At 47.2% G+C, this 27626-nt stretch overlaps 1 protein-coding gene across 1 annotated transcript in view; it reads left to right on the plus strand.

Moving 5' to 3' along the window:
- The window catches only part of BLMH (bleomycin hydrolase), a 512280-nt gene that overhangs the window by 37274 nt on the left and 447380 nt on the right, over nt 1-27626 (plus strand). Inside the window, exon 5 of the mRNA XM_085649231.1 lies at nt 2524-2612. Within this exon, the coding sequence (XP_085505357.1) occupies nt 2524-2612 (89 nt within the window). The remainder of the gene's footprint in view (nt 1-2523; nt 2613-27626) is intronic.

Here is a 27626-nt window from a genome sequence, read left to right on the forward strand (position 1 = left end):
GATGCTCTCCAAGTTCAGCATGAGCATTGTTTTAAAAGTTAATGTGGAGCTGGGTGGTGAAGGCTGAGGGAATCAAATCATCACTGTAAAATATTATCCTCTTGTCCTATTAAGCGCCAGTGTACAATGGTGATGAAACGTGCTCTAGGAGCCGCGGTGGTGAGTGATTGTGCAAATGGGGCAACATGGCAGAGAAAAGGACTGAAAGCTACATGTGGGAAGGAGAAAGCAAAGGTCACAGTTGAACGTAGCGGGGAAGTAGGTTGAGTGTCCAACTCCCTATCTACCCTTTTATAAAGAAAAATGCTGGAAATCTGGGATTTAAATATCACATCACTTCTACCTCACCCCAATAAACAGAACATTGGCCTAATCAGTACTAAGGAACAACACTAGGTAAACACATCTTGGTTCTGTTGGAGGTATAAAAGGTCTCCTTGACTATACTTTTCTTCTCACTCCTGCTTGATCTTCACTCAGATCACTTGTTGCTTCTTGACCTAATCTCAAGTTAGTCATTCATTCAGTATTTGAACCAGGAGAAAATTAATTACACCTAATACAGCTCTCCATATATTCGTCTGTTCATTTATCCGTTGTGGCAGCCACTGCAAATACGTCTTCCTCATATACATGCAAAGCTCTGCGCCACTCATTATATCGAAGCACATGTCGCAGTCAGAGGAGATTTAAAAAAAAAAAAAACTGCTGTTTGTGGATGCCATAGATATGGAGAGCTGTTGTCTGTTTGCAGTGATATTCATTGGGCTGGTTTGAGAGGCGCTTAGAGATTGTGCTTCATTGTAATAAGTGTTGTCTGTTCTGTGTTAGGTCCAAGTGAGTATTTGGAGCTGTGAGGCTGTTTAACAATGTTGGCTCTGTTGATCCTTTAAAAGATGTATCTTCTGCTCATTTCTGAAATTTAGAGGGACCAGGGAATCCTCTATTTCATATTCTGTATTGGGAAAGACTTGTTTCCAGACTTTTGCCTTTTTGACTAGCTTTGGTCTGGCTTCCAGTGATACATTGGCCTGCTGAGATATTTCGTTTTTCTAACAGGTAGGTGGGGCATTGCTGGATAAAAATTGTTATTTCTCAATAGGCCAAAAAAGATTCTCTAACCTCTATCCTTTGGCAAGCAGTTTACAACCTTCAAAGAACCCAACTATGCAACTCAATGATGGACGTGCTCACCAATCTCACTGAAGTTGTGGTCTAATGTATAGGCTAGAGCAACTGTCTATATGTATTAGACACAAAGAAGACAACAATAAACTAATTACAAAATATTATTTCACCCTTTTACTTTGATAGCAGTGTTAGGTGGTTCGTACCAGTGTTGGTAGAGCTATGAAATCGCTAACTTCTTTATCCACCTAAGGTGGTCGTATGCACATATATAATCTTATCCCACTAACAGCACCAATGGGGAAATTGACATATTAGTTGATAGTAGCAACACTCTCCATAACTCACATATGAAAAAGCTGATTAGTGTGCCCTTAGTGAGGTGGGTAAAAATATGGAATGTCTATGCAGTTGCAGAATAATTGGCCATAGTGAATGAGAAAATGCACAGATTTAGCTGCCATTCTAGGCATATGTTAAAAGAGGATGTCCGAGTTCTGGTCCTGCCTCTTACCTACCACCAGCTTTGTGTTCATCGGTCTGTGTGGGTTGTCAGCCACCAAAAGCATAGGTGATGGACATAGTGCTTTATTATCCAGTTGGCTCAACATTTTGTTGCATGGTCGTGCTACTTAAACTTTGCACCCTTTATTTTTTTACTGATCCATGGAACTTGGAGAATAGCATGTTTAAAATCTTAAAGTTGTTAAACACAGGTATCAATTTTAGCAGAACCTAGAAGGCACTTTTACTTTGGATATTTTTTTTAATATGTTTTACATAGTCCCAAATTCTGTTGTCTTATTTAGAGTTTGGAGGATGAGATGCTCCATCAAAAAGTGACAGATATTCAGTCCACCGTATTAAAAGTATTGTAGGCTATAATACACCTCTAATGCGGCGACAGAACATCCGTCATGTTTGTGACAAAGTATCCTATCCACCTAAAATGTTTATTCTTTGTAGAAGGAATGGTGCCATGGCTTGTTCCACTGTGGCGGTTAGATTTCTTGGTTTAAAATCAATTTTTATAGATATAAGATGTCGATTTACCAACTTTAGGTCCTTTATGGCCCTCTATCCAGTTCACAAGTTCAACCTAAAGGTTTTGAGTTATAGATGTTAATACTTTCAAGAATTGCCATTTGTGTTGACTATACATCTGCTTCCCTTCTCAGTAAATTTCTCCTAAGAAACCAAACTGTATCCTGTGGCATGATGTAATAACCTCATAGAGGGCATATACAAATTGGGAGAGAAGTGAAGTAAAATAGTATAGTTATCCTATGTATTTTAGTTTCAGACTGCCTGTGTTTTTTTATTTTTTCTGTAACTTGTCTTCGGTTTCACAGCAATGCTTTTCTTGCAAACACTTCTATTATTTTGTGCTTTCAGAAAAATATGGTGTTGTACCCAAAAAATGCTTTCCTGAATCTCACAGTTCCGAAGCCACCAGGCGCATGAATGACATCCTAAATCACAAGGTAAAGTAGCAGTTGTCCTGCTGACAGTCAAATTCTTGTGCAGTGTTTTATTTTCATTTGACCTTTTTCAGAATTGATGAATATGAAATAAGTTATGTGACCATTTCAATTTATTATTGAATGTAGTGAGTGTGGATACTCTTGTTTTACATTGTTTCATATTAATTTTTAACCTAAGAAGAATAGGGAATGGGTTCATTAACGTTTTGCTTTTTGAACATCTGCTCTTCTTAGTTCTTTAGAGCTTTTTAAAATGTACAGTTTTGAAGCTTGATGTCAGAACCCCACTCAGAGGGCCACAGGGCACGCAGGGACTATGGGGTCCAACTGTGGCGGTTGAGGCCTTTTACTCCTGATGTCCCAGGGCCGACCTACTATGGATCCTGAGCAACTGTGTAAAGTACCTCTTCTGCACTTAACTCTCAGTGGTAGGAGTGACGAGCAGGCAAAGGCTCACTTGGAGGAGGGTAAGGGAGGGAGTTATTCCCCATTCTCTGATAGATGCTTCCAGGAAAGGCTTACTATTAGACCGTCCTCAGGAGTTCCCCATTGACTCTTTAGTATTTATTCAAAGGTGTCTATGGTACCCTACAGGCCCATTTCACATCTTAACCACTCCTGCAGCATGGGAATGTTCTGCGGTGCAGGCAGCCAGTGCGGGCACCTGCAAGTTCTGATCTTGCTTGGAGTAGTCTGGCTGCTGCCATCCGAGGCAGCAGCACAGGCTCTCCCTCTTGAGCTGTGCTGCCGGCATGTGCAGTTATTGGAGCAGCTCCTAGCTCGCGAAGACTTGGTCAGCCAGCATTCCCCAGCCTGGGGCGGGGGGGGGGGAGAATCTTTTCTGCTCCTGATGGAAGCCCAACGAGGAACCTCTTGGCAACGTAGGTACTGGCAACCCTTCCTGGCATACCAGATTGCTCAGTAAATCGGGTTCAGACTCCTCCTGTGTATTCGCCTCCACCACAGTTGTTAGGAGTCTCAGTGCTTCTTCAGGAGCAATTTTACTTGTGAACCCCACTGGCATACGGGGTCACTGAAGTGTGGCCTAGAAAGACTTGCATGGCACTTCACGTACGGCTCAGTCCAAGACAGCCCTCTCTAGGCATACAGAGATCCCTGAACCAACACTTCACACAGTCAACGTCTTCATCGGTGCACATCTGTACCCTCACATCTCACTCAGGTAGTCCTCTCGGCAGTGGTTTCCACTGGACCTCGCCCCCTGAAATACCGTCCTCTTTCTCGCAGGGCACACCGGTCTTGGTATGCAGGCAGACGCTGGTGCTCCAGGGCAGGTGGTTTTGATTTTCCTGTGTGATGTTCCCTAACCCAGCAGGGAGACTAGCAGGCCTTTTCCACCAGTCCTGGTCACAAGCTAAAGTCTTGGGAAACAAAGTTTGGGGTCTCAACCTCCCCTTCTTATGGTCCATTTCGAAACCCCAAAATGTGATTTAGGGTCTGAGTCTTTGAAGTGGACACTTCTCTTTTTCTCAATAATTGTACAGAATTAAGGCAACCAAACGACCCAATAGTAAATAATAATATATATACTGTCAAATAAAACCAAAGACAACAGTGTTTATGACCAAAATACAAAATGACTTTTATTATGCATCAAAAAATAAGACATTATAGCATTCATACAGGAACTTGCGTGTCCATCATGCACACTTCCAATCGTACTATCAATTGTACAAAAACATTGAATTTCTTAATAATTATATATAGATAACAAATGATATTGTATAAAAAGATTCAATTAACCCCTTCGACGCGCATGACGGAACGGTTCCGTCATGCACGTCGGTTGCGCTGTGCGCATTACGGAACCGTTCCGTCATGGCCCCGCCCGCGCTCAGAACCTTCAGCGTGGCGCGGAAATCCGCGCCGCGCTGAAGAGGTTAAAAACAATGTGGCACAAATTAGGTTGACTGGAATGTTCTACGCGCGTTTCAGCACACCAAAGTGCCTTTGTCAGGAAAAAGTGGCCACAGGGGACAGACAATGAAGATTCTGTGGAAATTAAAAAAAAAAGGGAAAGTGTCTTAAATTTATGGAAGGGTTCAAATATGACAGCATTGATGAATGAGAATCCAAAAACAATAGTTGTGTGCATTGAACTGAGGAGGAGAACCACCATCTAGATAATGAAAGTACACGAGTCATATAGTTAGATTAAAGAAAGATTAATAAATAGTGGCAGTGACGATAGGCCTCATGTTTGATGTAAAGAAGTAATACAATGAATGGAGAAAAATAGACAGCCACCATCGATTTCATAAAATGAATACACCCATGTGAAATGTGCTTATTAGTAACTCTTTTATACAAGTATATGGTACAAAAATTATACCCTAATTCTATTTTGAGAACCTGAATATTGTGTCAAGGTATCGGCAATAATTCGGGTTTCGGGACAAAGTAAGCTGTGAAAAATATATACAAATGATACAAATGTATGTGAATGCTGAATTACTTAGAGATATCTCATGAAGAGAAATATCATCATAATTAATGAGTACCTTGAAGATTAAGGTCAAAGGTAATCAAATGATCTCCCTAGTTTTGATAGGAGGAATGGCAATAAAATCTCCGGGTAGGATGATAATCAAATACTGGAAAAACGACAACCAAAGCATTGTATGAATTAACCAATCCAACTGTTTAATTTATTCGACTTATGGTATAAAAAACATATCTAAAATATCTGTGGGTCTCTGATGTGAGGACCAACAGTTGTGGAGTTTAGAATACGTGAAAATGCGGGATATCGCCAATCTTGAACAGTCGAGGCCCTGGATCGCCAGGCTGATTCTGAGTCAAAATTAATATATTAGGTCCAGCTCTTGATAGTAATTGGATATCTGTAACGAGAGGGATGCTCGTATGGGACACCCAGTCTAATCCAATAAATGGAAACCTAAAACATGATGAATCATTGAGCTGAAGATAAGATAAGGGAATATGGTATGAAGTGAGAGAAGATGACTCTACTAGAACCGGATAATGTAAACACACAGTTGAAAAATGGTGTGATAAAACGAATGTATCTATTTAGACATGGAGGTTGCGACATAAATTTAAATTAACGTCTCGTTAGTATATAGCTTAAAAAGAGACGCGAACTGAGTTTGAAAAAGCTCGCTGTCATGAGATTAGGCGCATCTAGTTGCAGCGCCGAGATGGCGTACAATCAAATGGATATGAAACTAAAGTCAATGGAAAGGGGTTCTTTTGGGAGAGATAAAGCAAAGACACAGACAATCATAATAATGCTTAGTGTTAAAGTATGAGCCTTCGGAGCGATGCTTCCGGGTTCCGCACGTCAGTCCCAAAGCTGAAAGTGGCGTGCGTGAAATGCGGTCATATGACCAACGTGTAATAAGTCACGTGGTACAAATGGTCCAATAAGTAAAAGAATTTTTTAAAAATTGAAAGAGAAACTTTATTAATGCTTTTACGGATACACACTAATATCAATGGATGCAAACCTCAAAGGCCGACTCGACACATCTGAGATCGAAAGTAAGCCCCCATTTAGTGCAGTCCTTAATTGCCCACAACATATGGGACAAGCGCATCATGAAGAATATGAGAATGTTATGCAAAGAAACAATAAAAAAGTAATACAATGATGAAATAAGAAATGGCACAAAGATGAGGACAGCAATAAGTGTCCTACTTAAAAAATGCGATACAACAATAGGGCAACCCACTATTCCCCAAGAAATTTGGTATATTCAATCACAGAACACAATTAAACCTTGAGGAATCATTTACCTTATATTTCTTATATAAATAGTCACGAAAGTGAACATAATTCCTGTTGGAAACGGGTAGCGTGGTGCAGAGCGGGCGGGCCAAACTCAGGAGGAAATGTGCAAAGCATCCACGCAGTACACACAGGCGACACACAAGGCACACTACAAAAAGAGACACCACACCAGTTTAGGTAAAAATAACTTTTGTATTGTCCAAAACCACAAGGTGTCAGGTAATATCTACACTGCGCCAACTGGCGCGGGGTCAAATTTACAGGGGGGAATTATATACAGGGCAGGGCCAATCGGGCCCCTGCCGGAATCATTGCGATCTAGCAGATACTAAACGTAAGTCCATTAGCTGCAACCTGCAATAAAATACATCAGGGCATGACGTTGAACATTAGGTCGGCACACCTGTAAAGGAAACCTCACTGCATCACAATATACCTGACCGTCCTGGGCATCCCCTTAGGCAGGAAATTAGGGTAGGCAGTGCACCAATACATCAAACCCTGGCCTCTGAAACTAGCGCTGCACAGAACAAATGACTAGCACGTTAAATCAGGCATCTAAACATAGGGCTACGCCTATCAATCTATTAGCGCTTCAAACAGGGCATGGCAAATAAACATAGCGCGTGAAAACAGGCATCAATACATTACGTATACCTTCTGGCATCATCACTGGGTATAAACGCATCTGCATAGTTCACTTTAGTATGGGGTCTAAACACCCTAGGGCAGGCATGAACTACCTGAGGTCATCCTAGTGTGATAGTAGGCCTGAACATTAGCATAGCAACCCTCATTTACCATAGCGCTTTGAACATGGCACTATAGCATGGTGCTACACCTGGCAAACTGGCGCTTCATATATGGCCCTCACTGGGAGCATTCAGCATAGCAAGCTCTTGGAGCAGTAGACTTTGCAAGCTCCTACAGCGCTTCCCAATGTCAGGGAACCAAGCGCTACCTCTGGTTCTGGCTTGGAGCCTTCTTTGGGGAATATTTCCCCGGGTCCCTTCTTCCTGTGTCCCGCTGTGGGACAGAGTCACACTGGTGCAACGGGGGGGGGGGGCGGGCACCGACAATGTGCCCCGTCGCCCCCTCACTCCCCCGCTTCTAGAAAGGCCCTGTCTATGGCTGTGCTGTGAAGGGGAGCCTTTGCTCCTGAAAGGGGCTCCCAGGCTCTGAGGCCGGCTCGTTGCAGCTGCCCGCTGACAGGTGGGGCAGCTGTGCAGGCTCCGGGCACCAGGGGTGGGCACCGGCAATGTACCCCGTTGCCCTCCCCCCTCCTCCAACTCCTGGGCTTCGTTGCCGCTGCCCTCTGTCAGACGGGGCAGCGGGGAGGACCAGTCCGGGCACTGGGGGCGGGCACCGGCAATGTGCCCCGACACACCCCCACCGAGCAAAACCCCAGGCCCCACTCACCAGTTCGCTGGAGAGCTCCTTGGGCCCTCGGACTCCCTCCAGCAGGGGACAGGCACCGATCGTTGCCTCGACAGTCCCCTGCTCCTTCAGGACTCTTCCCTCGCTGTGCTTGCGGGGCTCTCGTCACCTCGCGAGGGCCCCGCCCACCAAGGCAGCGGTCGGGTCTTCGCCCGGGCCCCCTCCGGGGACCCAGGGCTTCTTCCGCGGGGCTCTCCTTTCCTCCCGGGGAGCCCCCACCGCCACGTGAACACCTCTTCGCCAGAGGGGAGGCGGGGTAGGCTCCCGCTCTCCCCGGACTTCTTCTCCTGGGCGGCCTCCTGGCGTCACGGGGGCGCGGCCGACGACGCGGCCAGCGCCCTGGTTGCTGGGCAACGCGCACTCGCGCGGCCCAGGCCCGGCACCTCCTTCCCCCAGCGCCCGGGCGGCGGCGGTGATTTTGGTCAGTTTCTCTTCGCGGGGGCAATGCGGGGTAGGCTCCCGTTTCTTAATTCAGCGCCAATACGGGGTAGGCTCCCGTGGTCTAACTCCACACACCGCGTGGCGGCACACACACGGGGTAGGCTCCCGATGTCGTGAATAAGCACCGAGGCAGCTGGCACTCGCGCCGACGGCGATATCACGCGGGGTGGGCTCCCGCTGGCCTCCTCAGTAGGCTGGCACACGGGGTAGGCTCCCGCTGTGTCTTTCAGCGCCCAGCTCTCCCTGGCCACACACTCCTCACCTCCTTTGGGCCACGAGGTGTAGCGCTTTGCAGGCGCTAGGCGGTCCCACCAGCTTTAGGGGCAGTGCACAGTCACTTCCAAGATAGCGCTCACCAAACCTAGCGCTCTCCTTCCAGGGGCTTGTAAATAGCGCTCTCCTTCCAGGGGCTTGTAAATAGCGCTCTCCTTCCAGGGACTTGTAAATAGCGCTCTCCTTCCAGGGAGCTGTAAATAGCGCTCTCCTTCCAGGGACTTGTAAATAGCGCTCTCCTTCCAGGGAGCTGTAAATAGCGCTCTCCTTCCAGGGAGCTTGTAGATAGCGTTCTCTGGTCCCTGCCCCTTGATTGAGGGTTTCTTGAGGGGGGGGGGGTTGCGTTGGGGGCTGCAGACGGACTACTCAGTCTCTGCCTGTCGTCCCTGGATTTTCCTCTCGCCGGGCCAGATCAGTGGGTAGTTCAGGATCCCTCACTCACTTAAAGGGCAGTGCCTAGACCCTGTCACCTTCAGAGGCATAGGTCCCTGACTGATCCTACCGCCTAAAACTCCTGCGAGGGCTTCTCCAGGTTTGCGTTGCCCCAACTATATCTTTCCCTCGCCCTGTGGACAGTAGGGGGGGTAGGTAGGCTCAGGGCCCAGCACACAGGCCTATGTGGCGGTAACCCCTGGCAGCAGGTCCCCTCTCTCCCTGGTCCACCCTCTGACTGACTGCATGGCAACCCAGCTCCTCCCTTTAGACGCCCCTCACCCCACCTTCCAGACAGTGCCAGAAGCTTCTAGAAGCATCTGGGGAAACTGGCTCTAACTGGCCTAGGGGGAGGGGTAGAGCACCCTGGGTGCCAGGCTTCCCTCCAAAAGCTGGGGCTGCTGGGAAATAACGCCTAGACTGTCAACCCAGCTCAGTCAAACGGCACAACCACACAGCTTTGGCATCCATCTTAAATTACATTTTTAAAATGGGGAAACTCAGTCTGCACACATTCATACAGCATTCATATGTGGTTCCACAGAAAAGCGAAAAATTTCTGGGAAAAGGGCCAAGTCCAACACAACCCCCTTCCAGCCAAAAGCCAGGGTAGACCGATCAATGCCTTGATGGGCTTCCCTGCTTAGGGCGAGAAAAGGTGGATGCAGGCCCACAACTGCAGGAGCACCCGCAGGTTCTCCTCCACTCTGGAACCCGAAGGTTCCCTCTCTCAAGCCTTCCTCGACCGACTGAGCCACCACCCGGGGGTCCCCTAGCTGGTTGTGGCCAGGACTGGCCCCTAGGCCACCCAGATGTCTCTGGCCCTTGCGGTCTCACAGAGTGGGGGGCAGTAACCCCAGGCCCTTAGTACCTGTTGACCACTCTCCTCCTCCTCCTTCTTGCAGTTCCGAACTGCCACTGGTCCTCCCACCTGGGGTCCGCACCCTCAGGCTGACCAGCCCTCAGGGGCGAGGCTCTCCTCCCCCTACCTCTCCTTCTGGGGTTCCTCACCCTGCTCCCATGCGAGGCACCCTCAGACCACCACTCTCTCGCCAGTCCAGGGCCTTGACCCTTCAACTGGTTCCCCAGCCTAGGGTCTAAACCCTTAGGCTGCACCGGTGCCAGGGGCGAGTCCTCCCTCCCCCTGCACCCCCTCCCAGAGTTCCGCACCCTCCCAACGGGAGTAGCACCCCTGGAAGACAATTCTGGGGGGACACTGCTAACAGATGTCCCACCCGCCAGGTCAGGCAGTACCCATCCCTGGCCTCCCAACCCAGGATCTAAGCCCTGTGGCTGAGCCGGTGCCCGAGGTGAGACCTTACTCCTTCTGCACCCCCTTCCAGAGTTCCGCACCCTCCCACCTGGAGAAGTACCCCTGTAAGTCAATTCTGGGGGGACACTGTTAACAGATGTCCCACCCGCCAGGTCAAGCAACCCCTGAACCTGGCATCCCAGCCCAGGATCTAAACCCTGCAACTGGGCCAACCCCAGGACCTCAGGAGCTCTGATTACAGATGCCCCGGGTCCTCCTGACACTAGGGGCTCCCCCTCACCGGGCGGCACATCAGGACAGCCTAGGCTCCCAACCTGGGGCTCCCTTACGGAACTCTCCAGGCCCTGAGACTGCGGTTGGGGCACCTCGGGACACCTCCCCGTCTCACTCCTTCCTATGGATAGGTCGTGAGGCCCTACAACCCTCTCTCTTCCCGGGGACCTAGCTGGGCTATTCGCCACCTCTCCCACCTCGCTGGGTTGGAAGATCCCTGCACCACCCCCTTCAGGGTCACTCCCCAATGCCTCCTCAGACACCCTGGCCCTCACCCAGAGGTCTGCCTCCCGTGCAAGCTCCCTGGGGTCGGAGAACCCACACTGTACTAGGTGGTGACGCAACCTGGTGGAACAATTTCTGAGCATGTGCTCCCGGATGAGTACCTGGCACAGCCCTTCCCACTCATTCACTGCACTCCTCATCACCCAATCCTCCAATGCAGTCCCACACACCTCCGCAAACTCCCCCCATGACTGGTGGGAACGTTTTCCCCTGCCCCTGAACTCTAACCTGTCCCCCTCTTCCTGGGAATCAGGCACCATCTCCTGGGCTCTGGGAGTGGGACACCCTACATTGGATCCACTCTCGCTGCCACCACTGGATCCCACCCTTACTGGTGAATCCAGACCACAAAAACCACTCTCAGGGGACAACCTACCCTCCCGAGCTGGTCTCTCCCTGGCAAAGGCCCTCTCTGCCTCCGCCATCCTCTCCTGCGCTAGGACCTTCTCCGTCTCTAGCTTCTTCTCCTGCACACTCAGCCGCGCTAGCTCCACCTTGAGCCTTCCCAGCGCCAGCTGATGCTCCCTCTCTTCCCTCCTATCTACCCACTCTTCTGGGGACAAGGAAAGGGACGGGGCAGTGCCCCCGGGACTGGACCCAGCGCGGGACTCCCTAACTCTGGTGTCCTCACTCGCTACTGGCGTCTCCCCCCGGTCATCTTCCTCCTCCTCGTCAGTGTCACCCCCCTCCTGGGTTATGGACTGGGCCCCCTCACTCTCGGAGTCCTCCCTACACTGGAGGTCCTCCTCCGGGTCTCCACTAAATCCACCCTTTAAATATGCGGAGGGGTAATCTGACAGGTCCCCACCGATCTCTAAGGGTTCCCCCCTCTTGAGGGCCTCATAGAGAAATACCTTCCTGCGTATGTTGCCTACTGGGGGTATCCCTCTCTCCCTGCAGAAATCCACTACTTCCTGCTCCGTGTATTCCATAAGATCATCCTTGTTGTAGGTTGACCCCATCCTGGCACGGTACACCCGGGACACACCACCCACAGTGCAACAAGGGGACACAATTTAAAAACACACTTCCAGGAGGAAATCACAATTAAGGAAAAAAACAATAATTCCCCAAAGCTGAGATCACTTTAAACGCTCAATTTGCAGTGCAACCCGCGGTCGCTGTGGTACTGCGCAAACACAAGTCCTATCCCACCGCTGAACACCAATGTTGGAAACGGGTAGCGTGGTGCAGAGCGGGCGGGCCAAACTCAGGAGGAAATGTGCAAAGCATCCACGCAGTACACACAGGCGACACACAAGGCACACTACAAAAAGAGACACCACACCAGTTTAGGTAAAAATAACTTTTGTATTGTCCAAAACCACAAGGTGTCAGGTAATCTCTACACTGCGCCAACTGGCGCGGGGTCAAATTTACAGGGGGGAATTATATACAGGGCAGGGCCAATCGGGCCCCTGCCGGAATCATTGCGATCTAGCAGATACTAAACGTAAGTCCATTAGCTGCAACCTGCAATAAAATACATCAGGGCATGACGTTGAACATTAGGTCGGCACACCTGTAAAGGAAACCTCACTGCATCACAATATACCTGACCGTCCTGGGCATCCCCTTAGGCAGGAAATTAGGGTAGGCAGTGCACCAATACATCAAACCCTGGCCTCTGAAACTAGCGCTGCACAGAACAAATGACTAGCACGTTAAATCAGGCATCTAAACATAGGGCTACGCCTATCAATCTATTAGCGCTTCAAACAGGGCATGGCAAATAAACATAGCGCGTGAAAACAGGCATCAATACATTACGTATACCTTCTGGCATCATCACTGGGTATAAACGCATCTGCATAGTTCACTTTAGTATGGGGTCTAAACACCCTAGGGCAGGCATGAACTACCTGAGGTCATCCTAGTGTGATAGTAGGCCTGAACATTAGCATAGCAACCCTCATTTACCATAGCGCTTTGAACATGGCACTATAGCATGGTGCTACACCTGGCAAACTGGCGCTTCATATATGGCCCTCACTGGGAGCATTCAGCGTAGCAAGCTCTTGGAGCAGTAGACTTTGCAAGCTCCTACAGCGCTTCCCAATGTCAGGGAACCAAGCGCTACCTCTGGTTCTGGCTTGGAGCCTTCTTTGGGGAATATTTCCCCGGGTCCCTTCTTCCCGTGTCCCGCTGTGGGACAGAGTCACACTGGTGCAACGGGGGGGGGGGGGGGCGGGCACCGACAATGTGCCCCGTCGCCCCCTCACTCCCCCGCTTCTAGAAAGGCCCTGTGTATGGCTGTGCTGTGAAGGGGAGCCTTTGCTCCTGAAAGGGGCTCCCAGGCTCTGAGGCCGGCTCGTTGCAGCTGCCCGCTGACAGGTGGGGCAGCTGTGCAGGCTCCGGGCACCAGGGGTGGGCACCGGCAATGTACCCCGTTGCCCCCCCCCCCTCCTCCAACTCCTGGGCTTCGTTGCCGCTGCCCTCTGTCAGACGGGGCAGCGGGGAGGACCAGTCCGGGCACTGGGGGCGGGCACCGGCAATGTGCCCCGACACACCCCCACCGAGCAAAACCCCAGGCCCCACTCACCAGTTCGCTGGAGAGCTCCTTGGGCCCTCGGACTCCCTCCAGCAGGGGACAGGCACTGATCGTTGCCTCGACAGTCCCCTGCTCCTTCAGGACTCTTCCCTCGCTGTGCTTGCGGGGCTCTCGTCACCTCGCGAGGGCCCCGCCCACCAAGGCAGCGGTCGGGTCTTCGCCCGGGCCCCCTCCGGGGACCCAGGGCTTCTTCCGCGGGGCTCTCCTTTCCTCCCGGGGAGCCCCCACCGCCACGTGAACACCTCTTCGCCAGAGGGGAGGCGGGGTAGGCTCCCGCTCTCCCCGGACTTCTTCTCCTGGGCGGCCTCCTGGCGTCACGGGGGCGCGGCTGACGACGCGGCCAGCGCCCTGGTTGCTGGGCAACGCGCACTCGCGCGGCCCAGGCCCGGCACCTCCTTCCCCCAGCGCCCGGGCGGCAGCGGTGATTTTGGTCAGTTTCTCTTCGCGGGGGCCATGCGGGGTAGGCTCCCGTTTCTTAATTCAGCGCCAATACGGGGTAGGCTCCCGTGGTCTAACTCCACACACCGCGTGGCGGCACACACACGGGGTAGGCTCCCGATGTCGTGAATAAGCACCGAGGCAGCTGGCACTCGCGCCGACGGCGATATCACGCGGGGTGGGCTCCCGCTGGCCTCCTCAGTAGGCTGGCACACGGGGTAGGCTCCCGCTGTGTCTTTCAGCGCCCAGCTCTCCCTGGCCACACACTCCTCACCTCCTTTGGGCCACGAGGTGTAGCGCTTTGCAGGCGCTAGGCGGTCCCACCAGCTTTAGGGGCAGTGCACAGTCACTTCCAAGATAGCGCTCACCAAACCTAGCGCTCTCCTTCCAGGGGCTTGTAAATAGCGCTCTCCTTCCAGGGGCTTGTAAATAGCGCTCTCCTTCCAGGGACTTGTAAATAGCGCTCTCCTTCCAGGGAGCTGTAAATAGCGCTCTCCTTCCAGGGACTTGTAAATAGCGCTCTCCTTCCAGGGAGCTGTAAATAGCGCTCTCCTTCCAGGGAGCTTGTAGATAGCGTTCTCTGGTCCCTGCCCCTTGATTGAGGGTTTCTTGAGGGGGGGGAAGTTGCGTTGGGGGCTGCAGACGGACTACTCAGTCTCTGCCTGTCGTCCCTGGATTTTCCTCTCGCCGGGCCAGATCAGTGGGTAGTTCAGGATCCCTCACTCACTTAAAGGGCAGTGCCTAGACCCTGTCACCTTCAGAGGCATAGGTCCCTGACTGATCCTACCGCCTAAAACTCCTGCGCGGGCTTCTCCAGGTTTGCGTTGCCCCAACTATATCTTTCCCTCGCCCTGTGGACAGTAGGGGGGGTAGGTAGGCTCAGGGCCCAGCACACAGGCCTATGTGGCGGTAACCCCTGGCAGCAGGTCCCCTCTCTCCCTGGTCCACCCTCTGACTGACTGCATGGCAACCCAGCTCCTCCCTTTAGACGCCCCTCACCCCACCTTCCAGACAGTGCCAGAAGCTTCTAGAAGCATCTGGGGAAACTGGCTCTAACTGGCCTAGGGGGAGGGGTAGAGCACCCTGGGTGCCAGGCTTCCCTCCAAAAGCTGGGGCTGCTGGGAAATAACGCCTAGACTGTCAACCCAGCTCAGTCAAACGGCACAACCACACAGCTTTGGCATCCATCTTAAATTACATTTTTAAAATGGGGAAACTCAGTCTGCACACATTCATACAGCATTCATATGTGGTTCCACAGAAAAGCGAAAAATTTCTGGGAAAAGGGCCAAGTCCAACAATTCCACAGAACTCAAAAAAATTGCGTGAAAACACAAATTATTTTTTAACAGAGTTAATCATTTAATGTATTAATATATTCAATACTTTCATTCAGTAGAGCATTGGGTATTGATCCATATATTAAATCATGAAAGGCAACCTGAAAAACTACTGTTTCATTTTATATCAAATGTACAGTAGTATGCGACACATTTTATGCAAACATATAAGCCATATAAAATCAGCCATATATTGAAATAAATTAGTTCGTACAAATATGATTCCTGATGACATCAAATGATAATTGCATATACAAAAGAAGTGTCGTTGCGTCGAAGTTTCGGTCTCCGTATTGGAAAGCCAAATCCACAAGACCATCCGCAGGACAAATGTTGCACCATGAATCTAACATAAAAACAACGTATTCACATTCAATAATTACAATGCAAAAAACACAGTAAGAAATACTTTGAGTTCAGAATCTGTATTGTCTATACATCAAGGAAATCAGGTGTAATGTGATTAATCCACCACGTGTAAGACCTACTGAACACCTCCCAAAAATCAGATGAAAAAAGTACCACCAGGGTGATTGACGCCGAGAAGCCAACAACCCACCCTAGTGTGGAAACCATTCTGCATGCATAATATCCATACAGCTAAACTAAACAACTCGCTTCTTCGAGGGATCGACGGACCTGCGTTTCAAATTACAGCGTCCTTCACTTAGGATAGCACTAAGTCCAAAAATCAAAGACGTAGATTGTGAGAAGTTGGCCTGGTATATGATGTTCACCAGTTAAAGTGACCACCTTGTACCATGCCAAGCAACCCTTATGGTGTGGTTGTAAGTCAACCTTTTCGGACTAGCTGCCCTAGTGGTAGCGTAGGCTAAGCAGTCTTTGAGGCTAAACTCGTTAAAGCGTGTTAAGCAGGCTGTTTTACCATATGTAACCCCCCTTTATACCAATGAAAGGACACCACACAGATATATATTCAAAATATATATGTATTTATTACTCAAAGTATCCCCTAGACTCTTTATGAGCACAAATCGTTAAACAAGAAAGTATTACAATATACAGAAGTTGCACTTTATATGGATAGGCCCTGGTGGCCGATCAAACCATATACTAAAATAGTGGTATAAGTACCATGAACAGGAAAGGGAAAAGGCCTAGGGCCTCTAGAATCGCTGGGCCTACAAGGAGCTAACTTCAGTTAGTGACCAGGAGGTCCACGGGTCGCGTGTGCAGTGAGGAAAGTTACATGCGGGCTCCCATAGGTTTTCAATGGGTGCTTAAAAGTTCAAAAGTTACTGCTAGAAGGGTCTTCTGGATGGACTACGAACTTAAGACTTAAAACACAGACACTAGAGATGTTTCTCTACACTTGGGCACCGGAGTGCCAGCTTTACCTCACCCACAGGAAGCGGGTGCATAGGTCTCGAAGTGCGTTGGGTTTCGTCTATCGATTCAATGGAGCCTGATGACAAAGATGCTGCAGGCGGTCGGTCCAGAAGAGATGTGGTGGATCGGAGTTGTAGAAGACCTGAAAGCAGAGGGGTCAGTGTTCACAGTCACTAGCCAGTGACCGGCGTGGCACCAGGTAGGTACCAGGCGATGTCGGGTGCAAACAGGTGATGAGGTGTAGCTTGTCTTCGCAGCCACGTGGTCCCTGAAGGTCGACGACGTCCAGTAGTCGAGTCACGAGCTGTCCCACGCAGGCTCTCGCTGTCGGCGGTGTCGGCGACTCGGAAGAAGCAAACAAGCCTTGGCAAAGGCAGGAGTCGTGGAAAGTAAAGAAAGCAGATTGTTCTGACCAGCAAGGTCAGAGGGGGCTGCTCTTTTGGAGACCAGCAGGGGCCAGTCTGGAGCAACCAGACCAGCGTTGTAGATTTCAAGGTTCGTCGCCAAAATGGCCACTAGCCAACGGGCCAGGGACCGGGCAGGCGCGTCGAGATGCAAAGTGCAGAGGGGCCCCACGCAAATCGTGGAGATGCTGGAGGGCTCACCTTTGGTGCAGATGCTGCTCGGGTGTTGGGCTTCTCAGGACCCAAAGCACAACTTGGAGGGAGCCTCTGTTGTCGCGCTTGCAGCTTGTCGTCGGTCTTTCAAGATGGCTGGCTCCACGTGTCTCGGTGCCTCCACGGGTTCCTTCTTTTCAGGGACTGTGGATCGGGCGGTGAGAGGTCTGGAGGTCCAGGTCTTGTCGGGCTCTGGGCTCGGGCTCCGGCGGGAGGTGGCGGCAAAGCAGACGTCTAATAGCTGGTTGGTGCTTGCGTTAGCAAGATGGTCACTCCCTGACCATAGGGGAGATTTCCTTCTGTCCTCTGTGCAGAGCGTCGAAGTTCCCGTCTTCTTCTTGTGGTTAAGTTGATTCCAGGATGTCTGAAGTCTTAAGACACAGCTCCTACCTTTAAGCGGATTCTAGGGGCCGGACTACCTGCTAGGTCCCTCCCTAAGGGTGGGACCAGGAAGGGGGGTGGTTACACCCCTAATCCTTTGTCCAGCTCGCCCCAGGTCCGGGGCTGGTGTGCCCCAGGACCGGTTTGAACTGGCATATGCACCGAGGCTCCTTGTGAGCCTCAGGCATGTCTGATTCTATTCAAGCCCTACCTGACCAATACACAAAATCCTGTCTGGGGTGGTGCTCGCACCTCCCCTGGCAGGAAACCCTTTGTCCACGTCTCCCAAGCTGGAAGGACTCCCAGCAGCAGGAGGGCAGACTTGTGTCTGTGGTGGCAGCATCCATTTTGTGGAGCTGAGGCTATGTCTGATTTTACCCGGGTGTCAGGTTCTGTACATGTCGTGTCCCTCTAGAAGGGTGGAATGCTAACCCCGTCGCCAGAATTGGCGAGGGGTTAGTATTCCAATTCGTATGACACCTTACTCGACATGTTTTGATAAAGCCAAACCAAAGATAGCATTTAACCGCGAGGTTCATAATGCACTTAAGAGTATATGGTATGGCGATATCTGGAAACGGTAGAAGGAAGTTGTTCCGACCACTGCAGACAGGCTCAGCTCATGCCAGAGCACCATCTCACATGGAACCAAGCACTCTGCCTTCAGGATTGTTAAGGCCTGCCATAGGAGTGACTTATAGGTTAACATGTGTCCCATTTAAGGTTAGGTATAGGTATACTACACCTAAGTAAGAGGTGGTTACACCAACTTACCCCAGCTGAGTGATCAGCCAGTTGTGTCAGATTTGTTAGGCCAGTCCAGGGGTGGCACAATACATGCTTCAGCCCCTGGTAGCCTTAGATACACCAATGCCCTGGGTACCTAGTGTACACTGGTACTGGGTGATCTAGTTCCAATGGGTTATGCACCTAGGGTACATGGAGTCCATTTTGAAGAGAGAGCAGATAGGCTGAGATCCTGAATGGCAGGAGCTCAGGCCAACTAACTCGAAAAAACAGCTAGACACTAGGCACTAGGCAAAAAATTGGGGGTAACCATAGTCCGATATCCACCTTCCTACATAGATACGCTCAGATTAGCCACAATATACTTGTAATCACCATAATATGCTAAAAACATCAGTTGCAACGGCCAAACAAAACACTACTTACACAGAAGTCGGCACCGATACTCTGCACCATTATTCTGTGGAGTCGAAACGAAAATAAAGTTAGACTAAAAATCTGTCTATTAGTCAAGACTTAGTGCGTAAAAATAGCAATAACACACCGCAGAAAACTTACTTATCCGACTTGTTTCAGTGACTTCTGTGCTCAATTGCTCACCCGACACACTGACCGAGTGAGCTCGCGGCATTAACGGAAGTCTTAAAACGCTACCACAGTAACGTCCCGACGTGTCCAAACATGTCGGCCATCTTGGAACTATACTTTATTCGAGTTATTAGCCTGTGATCGATGAGATCACTAGTACATATACTGTTAAAAAATCTATTGGGCTATTCAAATGATCAACCGAATAACTCCTAACTCAAAAGATTGTATTTCGGTATCAGCCGAGGTTCGAGAACTCTGGAATGATTACCTCTCGGTATGCCTAAAATATATCAGCCATCTTTGAGCTGTGTAATGTTCATCTCTTTTTAATATGAACAAAAGGTGTTTACAAAATATATCGTTTAACTAACGACAGAAAGGATTGTTATTCAAAAGCCGGAATTGTACATCATGCATAACCAAAATTGGCTGTCATGAATCAGCCGATGTAGATAGTATCTCTATAGCTTTATAATGTAAGCATTGAACCAACTAGCCTTCTATTTACTACAAATTGTTCACGGTATGATTAATACCTGGAAAAAGGAATCAAGTATAAAGACCACTGCCATCTTCAAATCGGATAATAGTGATACCCCATACAGAAAACTAGTATTGCAACAACTACATATGGAAAAAGCTCTATGGTATCATAGATGAAAGCATGTCATTATCAACTAGTATAGGGCCCATCCTTCCATTCATCATCATACTTAAAAAATGGGCACATGAATAATATATCAACAAGTAGTGTCGTATATAAAAGTGGACACAGATATTATTTCTCATTATAATATAATAGAGTGTAGACCCGCAAATCACATAAATCCAGATGGACATTGATACTATGTATTCTGTGACATAGGAACAATAAAAAGATCTATCCTGTATTATGGCGTATGGCCGGTTCCCATGGGATTTCCTGACTTAGTCCCTGTTTTACTGTATCTAAGGAAAAAATCCAGTAAACTTCTCTGCTTTTTCTGATTTTATCAATGTCTCTACCTATTATAGGGCTAATTTTTTCCAAAATTAGCCACTTGATGTCTTCGTGACTATGGTCTTTCTCCATAAAGTGCTTCACTAAAGGGGCTGCCATTTTATGTGTCTGTATCGCAGAACGATGTTCTGAGAGTCGTGTGGCCAATGTCCTTGAGGTTTCCCCAACGTATCCTAATTTGCGTGGGCACAGCAACAAGTAAACGATATTTTTTGTTTTACAATTTGTAAGTAACTTTAATACAATGGAAACCCCATTGTGTTCAAATGTTGAAGTAATAATTGCACTCTTACATGCCTTGCATTGGGAACATTTTTTATTGCCCCAAATAGGCGCACTACCATCAATGGTTTTCTGAATAAATGGAAGTTTGGTATTGATGCGCGAATGGACAATTTGATCCTTTAAATTTTTGTTGCGCCGATGTGCAAATTATGGACGCGGTAATTTGTTTGTTTCTTCAGGGTTAGCATTCAATATGTGCCAATTGACACATATGATTTGGCGTACTTGTTCATTTCCTGTAGAGTGCCTGGTGACACATACTAAAGGAAGTGTAGTTTTTTCTTTATCACAGTTGGATAGGAGATGGTCTCTATCGTAATATCTTGCTCGTTTGTAAGGCAAGATGGCGGCGGTGCCGTAGACCGCTGTGAGATCTCTCTGACCAGCGCTGGCTCTGACTGTAATGGACCAAACGGGTGCTTCTCATTATCGTTAGAAATATACAAACTTATTTTCTGATCTATGCTTCGACATTGACTTCAAAAGGATTCAAAGGATTCAAGGGATTAAGTCCTTTGCGAGCCTAATGGAATCGGGAGGTGGCTCGGCGATTTTACTCTCTAAGCACTCTCACCTGCGGGTCCTGGCTTCTCTGATCGGCTTCGTAGTGCTGCGAGCAGTTGGATGTTCACGTTCTCGGCTGACTGGATCCTGTATTGAAGCCCCCGCTGCTGCAGCTGACCGGGGAGACCGGGGAGACGACACAGCGACCGCTCAAAAGTTAATAGGCTCCCAAAATACTATTACTGTGCTGGCCGCGGCAGGTTTGGACCAAGATACAGCAATGGCTCCAAAGAACGCCGCAGCAACCTCGGCAACCTCCAAAACCCGAGCAGCGAAGCAAGCACTAAGAGACCGCGAGCTGTCAACGCGACGTGGGGAGATTCATGAATCGGGCAAAAGTACATACCCGGACGCTGCCTCCGTGAGACCGGTCAAGACTTCTAAGCATCTCCCTTTCACTCCGGGACCCGGTCCTTCGGTAATGGAGTTGCTTCAAAAAGCGCCAGGGATTTCCTCCCCCGCTCTCCCGTCCACCCCTGTCGAGTTGGCTTCGCTGATCCAGAACGACCAGAAAGACCTGCCTGGAGCTGGCACTCTCGAATAAGAAAATATTACGGCGAGCCTGCCCGGCACTGACTCAGTAAGCAGTATATCGATAAATCTAGCGGGAGAAGGGGGAGAGGGGGGAGAAGGAAGAATTCAACCACCGACCTCTGAAGATCATATGCAAATGAATGAAGACTTCGAAGGTAGGGTTGTCAAAGCTATTTGCCCCCCTTTACAAGCTGCTGTGGTTTCCAATGTCCCTTCTGTGTCTGGCGATTCCTCTGCAAATACCAATCATGCCAAAAAAAAATGCGGACATCATGCCCTGGCTCCCAGTGGGAAGGCGTATGCTTCTGACTCTTTTGACACCGATAAAGATCCCTCGGATTTTTACTCTATATCTGAGGGTTTGGAGGAGGAGCTTAGATGGTCTCAAGAGTCAGATTCGGACTCGGACTCTAAAATTAATACTGGTCCTGATACCGTGCCAACAGAAAGCGATTATGATTCAAATTATGGAGAGTCTAGGGAGAGCAGACGGTCTGTGCTGCGTAAGAGAAGGAGTCTTCATATAGCATCGGGGTCAGCACGGGATCAAACCATAGCGGTGCCACCGAACCCACAGGACCATGCCTCTGCTTCTTATTCTGAGTTGCCCGCTATTGAGCCGCAAGGCACTGCATTATCAGTTGTTATGGATACAGTACTCCAGGCTATCGCCTCCCATCGGGAACAGACTTCTAGGGATGGTCGTAGGGCGCAAGTAGCCCTCAATAAGGTTCAAGGCGTGGTCCGGAAGCTTTCTAAAACAGTTACAACCTTCAACACAAGACTGACGGAGATTGAGGATCGTATAGTTACCAACGAAACTGAAACCGCTACAATTCAGAAAAAAGTCGAGGCTCATGAGGACGATTTGAAGGATGTTAGGTGGAAAATGGAGGAAATGGAAAATCGCCTTCGTCGTAACAACCTTCGTGTACTTGGAATACCAGAGAAAATTGAGGGCGATGATGTTCGCACATTTATAATTCAACTGTTCAAAGATACACTTCCGGAGTTGGCATCTTGGAACTGGGACTTAGAAATCCAACGTGCCCATAGAGTCCCAATAGCTTTAAGGTCCTCACCACAAGGGGGGTACCCCCGTGCAATTTTGGTTTTTTTCGGTAACTTTTTACTTCGACAGGCTATCACGGAGAAAGCAAGACCTGAAGCTCGGCGTAACCGAGGCACTATCTCCTATTTCGTGAGGCCTGATTTTTGTCACACTACTGTTGAAAGGAGATGGCGTCTCCGCCAATTAATCAAACCCTTTCAGGAAAAAAAAATACAGGTGTATCTTAACAACCCTGCAAAGTTAAAAGTTATTCACAATGGTCAGGCCAAATTTTTTATGTCAGAAATTAAAGCTAAGGAATTTTTGGATAGCCTGCCCTGAATTTAACCCTTTCAAATTCGTTAAACTCTCTTGTTTATATCATGTATATCATGTATATTACATACTACACATATCAGTAATACTTGTAGCATTGAGTGCTGAAAAAGGTCGGGTTGTTTAGCTTTTCTACCCTTTTTTTTTTTTTTTGTTTTTTACGATTGCACCATTTTGGTCTTATTGATTTTTCACTCTTGATGGTTATTCATTGTATGCTGGTTAGGGTATATCTCCCCATCGCCTTAGACTCCTTTGGAGTCTCATGCCCTTTCGGCCGTTGTTTGGGGAGGGGGGGGTGGGGAGAGGGAGAGGGGGGGGGGAGGGGGGGAGAGGGGAAACAAAAACAAAAAAATGAGCAAAATCATGCAAATAAGGTAATCTTTAGTTTTTTTTGCATGGAATATATCCAAGTAATTAGAGGGGAACAGATTAAGATTTATGCTGTGTTTTCTATACAACTTATCTTCTTTTTTTTTTATTTTTGGAAATTTTTCTTGTTTCTATAGATGGGGAGAATAAAACTTTGTAGTTGGAATATTGCGGGCTTAAATGACAGAAATAAAAGGGCACAATTATTCCAACTCCTGCGGCAGGATCCTGTCGATATTTTATGTTTACAAGAGACGCATATTTCTGAATCTGATAAAGAATTGCTTAATATTCCAGGATATAATGTTATTATAGCAACATCACAAACAACTAAAACACGCGGGGTTGCTATTCTTGTTAAGCCCGTAATCGGTGATCCTATTCGAACATTGGCCGATAGTCATGGCAGGTGGGCCATAGCTCAATTAAATTCTGGTCTCGTAATTTGTGTAATCTATGGCTCAAACCTGGATGATCCCCTACTCTTTAGAGATTTAGAGTTGGAATTAGCCTCTTGGTCCGGACCCCTTATTTTATGTGGGGATTTAAACATAGCTACAGGGACTCATTTCTATAATCAAAATTCTATTAATTACAAGGGACGTAAACCTAAGGTATATAGGGCCTTGTGTCAATTGATGAATAGCCATAACTTACAGGACATATGGGGGCTAAAAAAGAAAAATGATGATGGATTTACCTATTTCTCATATCCACACAACAAGTATGTCCGAATCGATTATATTATGTCATCATTAGAGCCCCAGCTCTTGGTAGATATAATTAAATCCCCGAAAACGATCTCAGATCATAACGCACTTACCCTTCTATTTGATTCCCCAAACAATATGAAGCCTAAAACGCAATGGTCCTTTGATAGGAAGTTACTTGTTAATCATCAATACATAGCGCATATTACATCTTGGGCCCAGGAATTCTTCGACTGTAATCGGTTTAGTGCCTCGAGACTGATCGTATGGGATTGTTTTAAAGCTGCATTAAGGGGGGAGACTATTGCGTTTGTTGCTAAACGTAAAAAGATTGAAGACAATATTAATCGGAGCTTAATGCGAGAATTGTCAAACCTCGAGACACAGCATGCCACCCAGATACAACAGGGAGCTCCAACTCTCGATACTCTTCAAAAAATACTGGTATTAAAAGCAGAAATTAACGGTACCCTAACTAGGAAAGCGACAGAAACATATATAGCTAATAAAGATAGATTATATGAATCTGGAGAGAATGTAGGCAGATATTTAGCTCTTCGAACACGCCAAAAGCTATCTCAAAACAAGATTCAGAAAATTGAGTACGAGGGTCAGGAATATGAATCTTCAACCGAGATTGTAGAGGCTTTTAGAAAATATTATCAAAAATTGTATCACAATGATAATCCACACTCTGATAATGTCTTAAAAACGTTTTTTAAAAATTGGCTATCGGGTCAGGACCTTAACCCGATGGTTGATGATTTAGTTAAAGCAGATCTCGAAAGAGAAATATCAATGTCAGAGCTGGAGTCTGCACTTTACGATTTAGCAAATGGGAAGGCTGCTGGACCGGATAAAATTCCACTTGATCTCTATAAGGTCCTAGGCAAACAAATTCTACCTTATCTACTGGACCTGTTTCTGGGGGTTCAATACCACTCACTTCCACCGGAGTCATGGAAATATACCAACATAGCTATTTTTCTGAAAAAAGGCAAACCCCCACATAATCCATCGTCCTATAGACCTATATCTCTGATAAACTCTGACTCAAAATTATATGCTAAAATTTTAGCTAATCGGCTGAGTGGGATCATTGAACATCTTGTCTCCCCATGGCAACATGGCTTTATCCCAGGCAGGGGTACCACGGACCATACGCGGAGAGCCATCACCCTGTTTAATATCATGGGCAGCACGGGGGGCGAGATGTCGTTGATCCTTCTCGACGCCGAGAAGGCTTTTGATCGCGTATCATGGAGTTTTCTTTGGAATATCCTGGATTCTAACAACTTTGGGAATAAGTTCGTCAGAGCTATAAAATCCCTGTATATTGATCCTAAAGCAAAAGTCTCCATTGGCGGTGCTGAGTCAGATTTTGTTGATATACAGAGAGGCACGAGGCAAGGATGTCCCTGCTCTCCTATATTATTTTCTCTTTATATTAACCCATTAATTGTCAAACTGCTTTCTTCACCCGTTATTCGGCCTATTGATATTGGTGTGTCATCAACGAAAGTATTGGCCTATGCCGACGATGTGGCCATTTTAACGACAAATCCTGTTGAGGCCATTCAGGAAATCGAATCAATCACTCAGTCCTTTGGGCTCTTTTCAGGCTATTCCCTCAACAAGGATAAAACAATGGTTCTGTGCACAAATAATACGGTCTTTGATAGCCCCCTAAGAGTGAAACAAGCTACTTATTTAGGTATATGTCTCTCTTCTGATGTAAGCGAAATTGATCATCTTAACTATACTCCCTTGATTAATAAAATTAAGGTCGACCTCAGGAGAATAGACAACTTACATCTATCTATAATTGGCAGGGCCAATTATTTAAAAATGAATATTTTCCCAAGAATACTCTATCTGTTTCGTGCAATACCGCTTTTACCTGGAGACAGCTTTATTAAGATCATTGATTCCTCCATGTCTAAGTTTATTTGGAGCTTTGGAAAGATTAGAAGAGCCCTACCATTTTTAACTTTGCCCCAGAGGAGAGGCGGGCTTGGTATTCCCAATTTAAAATTATACTTATGGGCAACTTTTCTTCAACAAATGGCTCCATTATTTAGGTATAAAACTAACATCTTGCCTAGTATGGAATATCATATCCCTTCTATTTATGAGCTGAGTCTTGGTAAAAACTGTCGAGGTTTATTTTTAAGACAGGTTGAGCAACTATACTATAAAAAAATTAAATTAAGGGTAGTCACGGATGCTTGGAAGGTTTGGAAATCTGTATCTAAATACTTAGCGATTCCAAAATACTCGAAATACACCCCCTTATGGCGCAGTGCAATTATACCTATTAGTCTTAATGATTCTACCACCCGTAGGTGGGAACTTTTAGGTATTAATACATTGGATGATTTCTTTGGCAATGATATTACTCTGTCATTTGGACGGTTACAACAGAAATTTAATGTTCCTTCCACTGACTTTTTGAAATATCTGCAGGTGTTTACAAGCATTCGTGACCGGATTCCCAGTATTAAATTGGATGATATTAAGCTGCTCTCTATTTTTGGGAAACATTTCACTAGGATTGGCACATTTTATCAATTGCTGAACCAAAGTACTCCAGATGATTTAGAACGGGTTGAACAGGCCTGGGCTATAAGATTAGCTAATTCAAATGTTGATGTTGATTTTTGCCTGGTTCTTTCAGATGAGCTTTTTATTCCCTCGAATCTTAAAGCCCAATATTACAGAGTCCTTTATAACCTCTATTTTACCCCCGCTAAGCTATTTTCTTGGGGTCTTCGGGCTGATGATTGCTGTCCGAGATGTAATCAACCCCAAGCAAATTTAGTACATATGTTTGCAAGTTGTTCCAAATTAGATTTATTAAAAGGTTCGTTCATGGGCTTTTGGAACCGAATATTTGGTCATCATATTCAAGATTCAATAACTCTTTATTTATTGGGGCATGATGATTCGCTCGGTCATAATACGGAAGAACAAAGGATACTTTTTTTGGGTACTGCTATTTTTCGTATTATTTTAGCCGCACGGTGGAAAGATACAGAGTCACCTACTTTTCAGATGTGGCTTAGCCGATTTTTAGCAACATATAAACAAGAGCTCTTAATTTATAGTTCTAGAGGTAAAAAAGCTCGGCTTCTTGGGGCCCAGATCTGGGCTCCTATTTCTAAATGGTATTTAAAACATAGATCTAATGATCCACCTCTCTTGAACTAAATAAGCTGTCTGCTTGGCTTTCTACCTGCTTATTTGTTTGTTTAAATTTTTATTTGAATCCCCATTTCAGATCTGTTATTGTATTTCCATGTACTGTTCTGACTTATTATGCTGTATGAATTTTGCTCGAATAAAATAAAAAAAAAAAAAAAAAAAAAGGAAACCCCATTGTGTTCAAATGTTGAAGTAATAATTGCACTCTTACATGCCTTGCATTGGGAACATTTTTTATTGCCCCAAATAGGCGCACTACCATCAATGGTTTTCTGAATAAATGGAAGTTTGGTATTGATGCGCGAATGGACAATTTGATCCTTTAAATTTTTGTTGCGCCGATGTGCAAATTATGGACGCGGTAATTTGTTTGTTTCTTCAGGGTTAGCATTCAATATGTGCCAATTGACACATATGATTTGGCGTACTTGTTCATTTCCTGTAGAGTGCCTGGTGACACATACTAAAGGAAGTGTAGTTTTTTCTTTATCACAGTTGGATAGGAGATGGTCTCTATCGTAATATCTTGCTCGTTTGTATGCTTCTCTTAGGACACGTCTTGGGTAACCACGTGCACTGAACTTGCTTTTCATGTTTTCTAATCTGTTGTCATAATCAGCAATATTCGTTCAATTTCTCCGGAGACGGAGGAACTGTCCGAATGGTATGCTATCTTTTTGTTTTGTATGATGAAAACTCGGATAATGTAAAAGAGTATTTCCGCCGTAGGTTTAACAAAGAGGTCAACCTCTAG

Source organism: Triturus cristatus, chromosome 3_2, assembly GCF_964204655.1.
Source record: "Triturus cristatus chromosome 3_2, aTriCri1.1, whole genome shotgun sequence".
NCBI classification, from domain to species: Eukaryota; Metazoa; Chordata; class Amphibia; order Caudata; family Salamandridae; genus Triturus; species Triturus cristatus.